Genomic DNA, 13,108 nt, shown 5'->3' with positions numbered 1-13,108 from the left:
ACATGAGATATTTCCATCGTGTCACAGACGTATAATTATTGTGATGAATATATTATATTTTAAAATTGCTCATAATACGTTTAAAAATTAAAATATTCAAAAACAACATATATATATAATATAAAGATTATGATATGAGTTTATCAATTCGCTAAAAATTTTAAGTTAAAAACCCAAATTCCTTGCTCCTAAATGCAAATTATCTATTACTATTTTATTACTACACGTGTGTTGATGTCCTCTTTATAATATTTTGTTTACACTATCACCACCGTTCTTTTGACGTCAGATAATCGGACGAATAACAGATGATTCAATAAAAAATAAGTAATAGTTGAAATAGTTGAAATAGTTTGTTTTTTTTTTTTTTAAGCACGCTGTCCCTTTACAGTTACATTTTATCCTAAGGCATTTAAAATTATTGCGATAATATTGTTAGAATCGAATCTAAATCGTTTGTATATAGTTATATATATAATATAATATAATATATATATATATATATATATATATAGTTATATATATTATATAGTTAATTTTTATCCACCTTTAACACCTAACTGCAATATGTAGGTATAATAATAACAACGGATCGTTAAGTCTTGTTACATGTTATTCGCAGCGTTCATCCCATTGCTATTCCGTCTCATGTTCCATAAAAGAACGAAATAACTCGTTAATATTACTATTTATTGTCTGTATCATATATTTCCGTCCTTGTTCCGTATAACCCCAACGTAAGATTTTATCGATGTCGAGAGCAGGCCAATTCTAATCCGTTATCAAATCTAAGTTTAGCCCTACGACCGTTACCTACTCCCCTTTAATTCTGAGCTCAGACCAACAACACAACTGTATCACCTCAAAGAAAACTAATTAATTGTTTATAATTATATAATTGTTGGATCTTTATATCATATCGTGCGCACTCGACTGCGAGTATACGCATCGCAAATGAGACATAGCCATTTAAAAAGGTTTCCGATAATTACATTATATTTATTTTTATTTTCATGAATTGAAAGTGATTACAAAAAAAAATTTCTAAAAAAACATTTAAATAGTTTAACTTTATGTATGATTGTGTTGGAAAGAAATTTACCTTTGAAGTCAGTTGTCAACAGTCAAATAATGTAATTGATGATTAAAATAAATCGAAAAATTAGACGCTATACACATCAATCGTGATGTTTACAATAAATTGTCAATATTTTCGTTTTAAATAAACTGTTTTACTTGTATATAAGCTTATAAGCACTATCAAGGTATATTGAAACAAACACGCCCATATATCTTTTGATATTGTAATATTATAATATATTTTTTATGCGTTTTACTTAGTTTCGAAATTACATAATATGCATGCACATTAAGTGAATATTTTATTGCGTATAAAATATATACACGAATTATAGTAAATAGAGGTAAACAGTATAGTTTATAGTTATTTTTATTTTTAATCATACGCATGGCTAAAATTATCAATGATTTCGTATTCTTAGTTCGCTTACATGTCATCGACATAAAAATGAATTTTATCACTATAAAATCGAAAAAGTTCTTAAAACCAATGCTCGATATTTTGTATAAAGATTTTAATGTCCGTCGTAAAAAAAAAAAAACTATAAACTAAAGTAATACAATTTAATTTTAATAAGATTTACGTATAATTATTATGGGTACTCAGTAGACAGTAGGCATGTTTTAAACATTATCCACACGTAAATAAATATATAACCGTTAAAATACAATCTCACAAAATAGATTTTCAAGCCCTCTCGCCCCCTTACCCAACAAACAATACCACAACTGCTAGCGAACTAATGGCGATCGACAAACAAATCGGTGAACTGGTCGTATACAAGTATGATGTACTATAAGTATAAAATAATTATTAAGTCTATTGGATGAAGAGAAATAAAAAAAGCAAGCTATGAGTGTCATTAATGGATGATTTCTCTATACATGTTAATTCATTACTGTAATTTAAAATTGTACTCTAAACACATATACTTATTATGCTAAAAGGTATAGATTGTATATTTTCAAATAAAGAAAAAAAAAGTCTATCAGTATAATATAATTATTCATTAAGGAGACGCTACATCCGTATGTGTTGTCTCCGTCTTACAAGTGCGTAACATTGCAAAAACTGTTTTGCGCGGGAAAGAACCGAGAAAGCTACAGTTATAAATAAGAAAAAAAATTTTCGCCACATAAAAAGGAGAATTTTGTCTGTGCAATATCGTTTTTATTTTTTCGATATCAGAACTAGAAAAAAAGTTATTCTTGCTTAAAAAACACAAAATTAATGTATTATAAAACAATAAGAATTTTTTTTTGTATAAGTGATATCGGAAAAATAAAAACGATATTGCACAGACAAAATTCTCCTTTTTATTTGGTGAAAATTTCATTTCTTAGTTATAACTGCATCTTTCTCGGTTCTTTCCCGCGCGAAACAGTTTTTGCAATGTTACGCACTTGTAAGACGGAGACAACACATGCGGGTGTATCGTGCTCTTAAGTGGATTGGAAGCGGTGATTGTCTGTCTTTATCTAAACACACGCAGGACATACAATACGCCTGACAAAAATTAAGGTACTTCTAGTTGTTCGATTTCAAATATGTAAAGATGTGTTAATTGGTATACAAGTTTAATTTGCATCGGTCGAAGCACTTTTTCGATTGTAGCAATATATCGATAAGAATAAATATTTTAAATTTTATAAATTTGTCAATTTTTTTATTAAATATATTAAAAATATTAAAAATATGCTTCGACCGATGCAAAGTAGACTTGTATATTACCAATTCAAAAATCTTTACATATTTTAAATCGAGCAACTAGAAGTACTTTAATTTTTATCTGGCGTATTGTATGTTCCACGTGTGTTAGACAAAGACAGAAAATCGCCGCTTCCAATAATCCCCTTAAACCAAATATATAACTGCATTGATTAATCTCAGAGGAATTACTAATCACTTGGTGTACACTGGAGCGAACGTACAGTCGGAATTGCCTTGAAGTAATTGAAATTGTTATCACTCGATGCACAATGCATTCCATTATACGTATAATACAATCTACTACATTATATTCTATTATATAGGTACACGAGTCTCAAAAGACGACTGAGATCCTCGACATACCGTTAAAATTACGTGCTGCAGACCAGCAATACTAAAGCCCGTGTTTTACAGTACAGTCAGTACACAATAACAGTATCATAGTAAATAACACTAGTATGGACATTTTTCAAAACTTTTTTTCTTTTTCTAACATATTATTATGTTTTTATTTGAAACACACGATTTGTAAATGATCATATTATTGTAATAATATTATATTATATACATTCGACGTCTGTGCGAGAAATATTTGTATTGTGTTCGACTTGTTGCGTATATGTATAAAAGAAGTCACCCGACATCATCAAAAAACGATGTTTAATAATTATAACTGCTGCAAGAGCTAACTAATTTCCCGGGACAATCAAATTCATTATTGTTTAGTTACAGCTATAATACCCAATGCTCGAAACGCGAAATTAAGTAGAAAAGCTCAATCTAATGATTTAAAAACTGTGTTCCTGCAAATGCACAATAATTGTACTTAACACAAGCCTGTGGGAAGCTATGCTCTCCACACCCACCCCACCCCTCGCCAAACTTACTTATATTTTAAATACCACTTTTCAGGTACACAGGTCACAGATATTGAAATCTAATTATGATATATTTTGATCACATATTTTAGTACACAGAATTATGTACAATAAATTATAGGAAAATAACAGTGTGATAATATAATTAAATGATAAGCAAATTATAAAAATAAAAATATAGAACCATAGAAATGATAATAGATTAATAAACTAATATCCACGAACTATGATTATAATGGACTGGTCTCGAAGCATTATCAGTGGAACCGAAATATCAAAATGATTAGGGAGTTTTCGGAAAACAGTGCCATCTATTATTCAGTTTTAATGATGACAATCTTATAATTAGTTAGGATGTTGATGACTTTTGCATTTTTTTTTCCTTTTACTCTATACAATGCTATCCTAGCTAAAAGTTTGTTTCATGCACCATTGATGCAGAATATTCTAATTTTATTAAGTCATTTTTTCATCTTATTAGGGCATTTTTTGTGCTTTTTGTACAATGTTGGGAATTTTTCTCAAATTATAGATTTTAGGGCAAATGTTACACCAGTTTGAAAACAAATTTAATTTATTTAAAATCTAACTTTAGATTTGGACTATTAATAAAAAATAATTTTAATATTATTATTGTGGGGTTTTTTTGGTGATTACTTTTATCGCATTTATTATTTATAAATAAGTTTTTTTCACTTACTTAATTAATGTTTTAGATAATTTTTAAGGTCATTTTTTTGAAGTTTTTAGGGCATTTTTGCACTTTTTTGGGCTCTTTTGCATTTTTTTATGGCATTTTTGTGTGTTTCTTAGGTTATCAACATCCTAACTCTACTTATAATATAAAATAATAACAACATTGCAATATTTTAAATTTAAATTTTATCGTTATTATTCTATCTTCAACATTTGAATTAAAAATAGAAGGAATAGCTCCTATTTTTAAGCGATATTTGCTTCTATTTCCAAGTTCCTGTAGATTATAGAAAAGTAAATATTTTATAGCAAATAATTAACAATGTAAAAATGTTAATTATTACAATAGCAACATCCGGTGGGATTGAGTATGCAGACACCATATCTTCCGGAAGAAAATGATCAGCACACACAAATTGCGTAACATTGTCTTTGCAAATATACTTGCTGATTGCCAAATTCCATGCCAAAGAATTATTCTTTGGAACTTTAAATATAGAAATCTTAGGTTTTTTTTTTACGCTTGAACATCCCAGAATTGAACACTTCCTTACTTTCATTTTAAATTTTCAAATGTAAAAACAAAATCTAAAATGTCTAGTATCGAACTACCGAAGATCAAATAATAATTATAAATGTATAAATAAATTATTTTCACTATCAATATATTAAAAATATGGCGGTATAGTGTTATCAAGGAATAAATGATAGTATCGTGCTTAAAAACCAGGTTGCGCTTGAGAGCATAAAAACCCCTAGTATCAAGAGTACAGACATTTGTGACCCGTCCCGCTATACACTCATCATTTCGAGACCAGTCCATTATAATCATAGTTCGTGCTAATATCTAAAGTAATCTTGATAGTAAAAATTTAAAATTCGTGATCATTATATGTATAATTAGCATAAATTGAAACCCACATTTTGATAAAAATTATTTTTACATAAGTTTGTGCCGTCTAACCTAACCTAACCTCGTACCTGTGAAAAAATATAGTTGAGGTACGCAAAAATAATATTAGGGTAGCTCCTTCCCCCTGCGCACACCCTTCCCCCAACAAATTCGAGCACAGAGCCAATACGGCTATACCTCATATAACGTCTCTGTTCCACAACTGGATTGTCAAAAATATTGTCCGTCTCGAATTCTTGAACGAAGGAAGATTGGTTGAAATAAATCTGACACGTTCATCATAAAAGGTTATTGCTGTTTTAGAGATCGTGTTCGTCGACAGAGTTGAGCATAAAATGTGAATGGAAACGTTAAAAACTACACGTCATGGTGTTATTGATCGATAAGATTGGATTTTCTGACGATTTCAAGTTATAGTGGTTCCTCCATAGTTGGATTCCATAGAAATACGACGTAAGTATAGGCTTTAATGAAAAATGCGGGAGGAAATGTCTGTACGAAGGGTATATATATATATATACATAGTAATAATTTATAGAAACAATTATGAGTTATTCACTGGGCCTGGACACTGATAAAAATGAACACCATAAAGATACCCAATTTAATCTATTCTGTGTTATTCATATATTATTTAATCTCAAATACCCATAGAATACTGTATGCATAATTTAAATTACTATATGAATATTCCTATAAGATTATTTATAGTTGATCCAATTGAACTAGATATTCATGGACTATCTATAGGTGACTCATTTTGCAATTTTTTCACATTATATGCATATTAATAGAAGATCTTTATGCGAATGAAGAATATTCATTATACATTACATATATATTCTTAATGAATATTCTATTATTATCTTATTCACATCCCCGTGTTACTTGGGTACACTGCGTCTGATAATCATTTTGAAAGTGTTAATTTTTACTCTCCACTTAAAATAAGTACTAAACAACTGAACGGAAATATTATAATATTGTAAGACAAATTAAGAAGTTACGTGTATACTTTAGAAATTCAAATTATTTGTGGTGAAAAAAAAATTTTTTCCAATCATTATTGTAGGTCATCATCATGACTAATGATATTTAATTTAGTCATTTTTTTATAAGTTATAAACTTTCAAGATTATATCACAACTTTTCACTCGAGCATACAAACTATTCAAATAAATTTTTGAATTAAATTACTTTATTTGCGTTTATTTTTAGTTGGGCTCATTCTTTGATGACATATTATTTGCATTGTGTTATGACGTTTTTACAGCGAAAATAATATTATATGCCAACAAATATAATATCAATGCATCTATGAACTTTTGTCGGAAAACCTCTCTTATTGTCGCGTATTTCTCGGTCTTTGCAAATACTTACAAAGTCTTATCGGGCAATATTGAAAAACAATTTATTTTTAAAAATCAACCGTAATCGTACGTAACGAGTTAGGTACCAGTTTTTTTGAAATTTTCTTTCTTAATTTCGGCATAAACATATACAACACGTCCGGGTAAGCGGGTATAGATAATACAAATGATGGAGTTTTAGGTTACGGCACACGAGTGTTTAAAGTCCGGCATTAATCTATCATCTGACATAAACATTTAATTTTATACTTCCGAATTATATTGGAGGTACCATCATAATAATCTCATCTGATACTGCACGTATATAATAGTATATGAAATGTGTGTTCTTAACTAAATGCGTATAAATGTTATATAAACCTGTATCTATAGGTACGAATTTATTTTAATTTTAGTTACCATAAAATCGTAAAACGTTTTATGGGACAACATAATATAATCACGTATAATAAGTGTATAAAGTAACCACGACGACGTACGAATCGAACGTATAAGTATGTATTTCACCCCTCCCTGTATATAGGTAACTACCCTAGTTCTCGTAAGTTAAGAGCGACTATAACTTGCCGTTCAACATCGCCATAAAAAGTTTTTGTAAAATTCTATATAATACACGAGATATAGACGCAGACTCATTGACAAGGACGAGACAAAATATAATTTAGTCTAAATAAAAAGTTAGTTGCGATCTCAGCGTTGTTCAAAATATTCCGAGAAGACATTTAAGAATATAACTTTAAAAGAATAATTAACGCGATTTATTTACAAGACCAGTGATTCTAAGAACTATTGTGATTAGATTTTATAAATATCCTGCAGTATTTAGTATCGTTAAGTAAAAAATGTAATTAGTGCGAAAATACCATGATTGTATAATCACCATCTTCTTAGTTTTCTTATTTGTATAAGCTGCTTTAAATCTTCAATTCTTCAAAAAAGTATAACAAACGTATTTTAAACGTACGATATTGATATATTTTGGTTTAGTAAAACATTAAAATGATATTGAAAAGTGAACGAAAAACTTAAAAGTGTAACTTTCACTGCTATTTATTATGATAATTCTTAACATTTGAAATATGTGCTAAGTGTCAAAAATTATGATCATCTTCATACATGGTTTTTAATACCGTAGGACAGTCATATTAAATATAAATAATTATTTGATACTGTCATGCCATCGTCGTTGCCCTTATCGTCATCATTAAAACGCATTAAAAAAACGAACTGTAATTTTATTGACTCTTATATAACAATATAATAATATCTTATACAATATATTGTGCACGTATAACGGGTTTTCCCACTAGCTACCAACCTCTATAATTCTAGCTTTTTTCTATTTTGATAAAAACATAGCACAGCACTTTCGCGGAACCTTCAAGTGATCTTCGCGGAACCCTAGGGTTCCGCGGAACACAGGTTAAGAAACACTGGCGTAAGTTGGTTAGTAAAGTAATGGTTATGTTTGTGGTTATCTCGAAATACTGATTTTATTCCATGTATAATAGTAATTTTATATAAAAATAATCCGTTGAATTACTCATTCAAATCGGAACTTAATAATAACATGTATACACCCTGTAGGTGAGAGACACCGATTTTCAACATTTCAACTCTAAATACTTAATTGTCTATCACTATCCCGCAGAAAAAATCATCTAAAGATTTTAAACTCTTAGTATCAACTCTACTCTCATTACTACACTTCCGGCCAATAATAATACAATCACTATCAAACGTATTCTCAATTTTTAAAAATATTATTTATGATAAGTGTCCAGATAAAACATAAATTAAGGTTGACATTTCAATAAAGTAAAATAAATAATCCGTTGGCTCTGCGGTTGTCATTATCAACCCATATTTACTCAGAGAAAGAGAATACGAAACCGTCCCAAAGTGCTTCGGTGAAACACAAAACATCGACTGAAAATTGTGTTCCGAGATAATACGGTCTTATAAAACGCTGAAATTATAATAATAATATGTACCGAATGTATGCTGACACTGAATATAAGCGCTGTGCGTATTGTGATAATCATAAAATAATGTAATAATAAAATGTGCGCAGTGTTGAATTTGCGAATTACGTTTTATACAAGACGGCTGCGCGTGGCCGCCCTGCGACGGTAAGAGGGAAAAACGATAAAATTAAACGAATAAAATACGTGTTTTATCGCTCAAAAATAACGCCGCCTAGGTCTTCGGTGGAAAAACCGTTAACGTCTAGATGATTCGCATAGTGCCAATATAACGAGGAAATGTAAAATGTTAAGTGCAAATACGAAGAACCGTACCACCCATATATTCTGCAGATGCATTTCAGGACACCGATATACATAATGCAGTGTCAGGAGAGGGTAGGTGTTAACCCCCTCCCCCATCGATATTTTTCTTCCCTCATACATATTGTATTTTATACATGAAAACTGTTAACAAAACTTGTTTTAATTTACGCTTAAACTTCCCCAACCGCCATTTCATATGCTTGGCTGCGATAATATGTCAATAATAACGCGTGCGATACAAGACGCTTCACACTGGAAAGGGATGAAAAAATAGTATCATACAAATATGTGTTAAATTGGCCACCATTTCTTGGAATCACTGTGATGATCCATCACTCGTCACGCTTATTCTATGGCTATAATTATAGGAACCAAATCCAGATCCGATCGTAATCGCATAACGTAAAATAATAATTATTACGTTACGAGCTTAAAAAAAACCTCAAAAGTCCGGTATGTGTGATAACCGTGCGGTTTTGTTTGTATAAAAATCATAGACCTTTTATTACTAATAGACCATCTCACCATCTCTCTCTTCACGTTTCCACCGTGTCAAGATAGGTAGTGCTTTATAGGAGTTACTCTGATATTAGTAATATTACGCGGGGTTACTGATTATTGTGAGTAAATGGTCTACGATCAAAATAAAAAAAATTATTTATAAAATAAAATAGTGATAAAATATTATTGGAAACGTAGGGAAAATTATCGATATTATTCCATGAATCGTCGCGGTTGGTAATACCTATATAATAATATAATATGTATTACTTAATTTAGCCATATAATAAAAATATACATAATTAACTACTTACAGAATATAAATTATAATACGTGTTTTAATTGTAAGCCAGTGGGGAAAATAAGTTACGTGACTTTCATTCAAGTATAATAATTATATTAAAAAAAAAAAATACAAATTTCGGGTACCACAATCGGTTATAACAACACCAAAACTATACGCGCTGACACATTAAGCGGAAAGTGCCACATATAAAAATTAATAATTTAATATTATCTGTATTCACGTCAAAGTTTTGGGAATGCAATAGTGCGAAGCCGTCGTCTGTCAATTCATGTTGAGCTCGGTCCAACTTTAGAAATATTTCCCGGTAGATCATCGTTAATGAATGATACCGTGATTATTACAAATTTACAGCAGTCAATTAGAATAAATAAATAATTACGACAAAAACCTCACTGTACGACCACAGACGACGTGGCTTAAATTTAAGTACATACAAAATACAAATAAATACAGTAATACTGTCATAGATATTATAAAAGAAAAATCGAGAAGCCGCAGGAGGGACAGTAGCCTACTCTCCCACCCCACTGTACACACCTAAAAATATGGTATAAAATAACAATATTATGGTATCATCGGTATAGTGTCGACGGTCATGAGTTTTGAAATGTTATAATATTATGTTATCGTCAATAATGGAATTTTGCAATAATGTAAATGCCTAGTCAATATATTATCATCACTAGGTTATCACCTAATATTAGTTTTATACGATATCGTCTGTGCATGAACATTAACGGAAAGTCGGAAAATATAGGCGATTTTGTAGAAATTAAATATTTCGCCAAGACGTATAATATCACTATGACTAGGATAATATGACCTCGATGTACTATAAGTTACTACTGCGGATAGAGAATTGTTATTATGTTGATAATTTTGTTTCACAGAATATTAAAATTGGGTTGGAAATTTAAAATTACGCGTACGCAAAATTTTAATTATTTATTTATATTTATATAAACCTGAAAATATATTACTGTTAGTACGCTGGTAAGATAAATTGACATCACAACGTAGACACGTCTTTAATAATTCATCAAAAAAATGCAGTAAACATTTTTATCAGTTATGGTTGAAAAAAAGCGTCATTGCCTAGGAAATACGTATCGCGGGTAAATGCATTGATGCTGAAAATAATTATTAACGTTAATTTCTAGTCATTATCATATTATGCAATCTGCTTATTTGATCGAAAAATTTGTCGTTTCTGACTACCTATTTACTACTATTTACTCGTTATAGCTCAATAGTAGATCCCTACAGATTATTGACATGTATATATCATATTATTATTTTATTATCCCCCTCCTCGGGGGAGAGGGGATAATATATACAAATAGATAAATCATCATAATAATAATTGTGATCATCACTTACGAGGAACCCGGACCGACGGCAAACAGGTACGCCGAGCAGGTAACGGCCAGGACCGGAAACGGAACCATCACGGCACGCGCAAACACGGAAAATTTGTCCGCCGACAGTCCCTCGCGCCCGCAACCGTCTGACGAAAGGCTGGCGCACTGACTGAACCAAACCACTACACGCTCGGTCACTCGGAGCGTGCGACCGGAGTGCCGTCCCGTGTAAGTTTTCGGTCGCAGACCAAAACACGCGGTCATATTATATTATAATGATAAGATCGGCGGGGTGTAAAGGTGCGGGGGTGGGTGTACCTGTTTACGTCCTACCCGTTCATGGAGCGTACACGCATATATTCAAGTATTATAGGTAGCTATACCTAAAAATAAAACATTCACTCATGGGTGTAACAAATATTATATATTATTATATTTGAACGAAATCCTGAAAACGCTTTTCACGCTTTTTTGGCGAAAATAAATTACTTGAACATATTCTACACTTATATAATATTTACCATACCGGGGATGTTTAATAATTATTATATTTTTGACTTTCGCGGTAGTGTGTATGCGGTGCTCATATATTATAATGTCGATTATCGACTATTATACGACACGCGCTAGTGTTTAGATAGAGCCATAGAGCCATATAGGTATGACGTTATATAGCATATGATATATTATGTACCTATCTATATTCTGAAGAACCTATGTCCTATAAGACTATAAATAAAATTCATTATATTACCATGGTATGACGTATGACACTATGATATTATTATTTTATTACCTATGTTCAAAAAATAAATCGCATAGCACACATTTCCGTACGAACAGGAAAACTAAGAATATTGTTAAGAATTTATTATTATAATCTTTTTCTATAAATAATCTTTTTTTTTTAAAGTTTTGTGAAATTTAAACTCGGCCCCCTCCCAACCAAGGCTCTGGAACCGCTCTAGATCGCCCTCGTCATTGACAATGATGTAATCCCCCGATGGCAGTAATCAGTCTTTAAATATATATATATATATATATATATATATATATAAATAGATGGTTGGTTGGTTGACTGACTGGCTGTGTATGGATAATTTAAATATTATTGTTGCAGAGATGAGTCGAACGAATCGAGCTATGCGTAAAATTATTCATACTTACACATGGCAATAATTAAAATGAACATTAAACAGATATCAAAATAATAATATTATAATGTATTATTATAAACACGTCGTCACGTTTTCGGAGAAAATACATACAGCCGGTGTAAGAACACGTTCTGAATTTATCGAAAGACTCGTGAACATCACTCTCTCGAGTGGCGTATTTACGGGTATGCCATACCTGGTATGGTGCGGTGGGTGGGTGGAGAAGAGTACTTAATTCGATGGTTTCATAATGTTTTGTGCATTCCGAGAAAATGTCTATTCTTATAATTCGTACAAAAACCTGCTACACTGCAACTAGGTAACTTTTCCTAAAATTAATTTTCTCCGATCTATTGCGACCTCCTATTCTATTTATAATTCATTATTTTTAAAGGTATCGTATTAATACGCACCTGTGACAATAGTTGCCGTCAAAGTATGATATTTATTCATATACGCAAAGTATTTTTATAACACACTCAAAAACTTACTACACAGCGGTGACTTTGTCTACGATTAATTTGCTACCATCTCTTATTATTATTATTATTATTATTATCATCAAAGTATTTCTACTTCATATTTACACTATACCTGTGAAAATTATTATTAACGACTGAAATGTTTATAAATGATAACGATGTTCCCATCACTGGTTTTCATTAAATTAATATCACGCAAGATCAAACAATACGTATTAAGAGGGCGCAACACCCGTATTTGTTGTCTCAGTCTTAAAAACGCTTAACATGGTGAATTTACGTTCAGCAGTTTAATTAGAGCGAATAGAAATAATTATGAAACTTAATGGTAAGAACATTATTTGTGTTTTTTTGCAAGTAT

The 13,108-nt window shown here is 30.7% G+C and overlaps 1 protein-coding gene across 1 annotated transcript in view; it reads right to left on the bottom strand.

The window, feature by feature from the left end:
• The window catches only part of LOC107170287 (glycine receptor subunit alpha-2-like), a 244,227-nt gene extending 232,917 nt beyond the window's left edge, over nt 1-11,310 (bottom strand). Inside the window, exon 1 of the mRNA XM_089223061.1 lies at nt 11,128-11,310. Coding sequence (XP_089079187.1) covers nt 11,128-11,195 — 68 coding nt within the window. The 5' untranslated portion in view covers nt 11,196-11,310. The remainder of the gene's footprint in view (nt 1-11,127) is intronic.
• Between the last annotated feature and the right edge of the window lie 1,798 nt (nt 11,311-13,108).

This window comes from Diuraphis noxia, unplaced genomic scaffold, assembly GCF_037042655.1.
Source record: "Diuraphis noxia isolate RWA-SAM2 unplaced genomic scaffold, SU_Dnox_SAM2 contig0003, whole genome shotgun sequence".
Classification (NCBI taxonomy): domain Eukaryota; kingdom Metazoa; phylum Arthropoda; class Insecta; order Hemiptera; family Aphididae; genus Diuraphis; species Diuraphis noxia.
The sequence above is the reverse complement of the archived record's forward strand: the minus strand, read 5'-3'. Positions and strand labels throughout refer to the sequence as shown.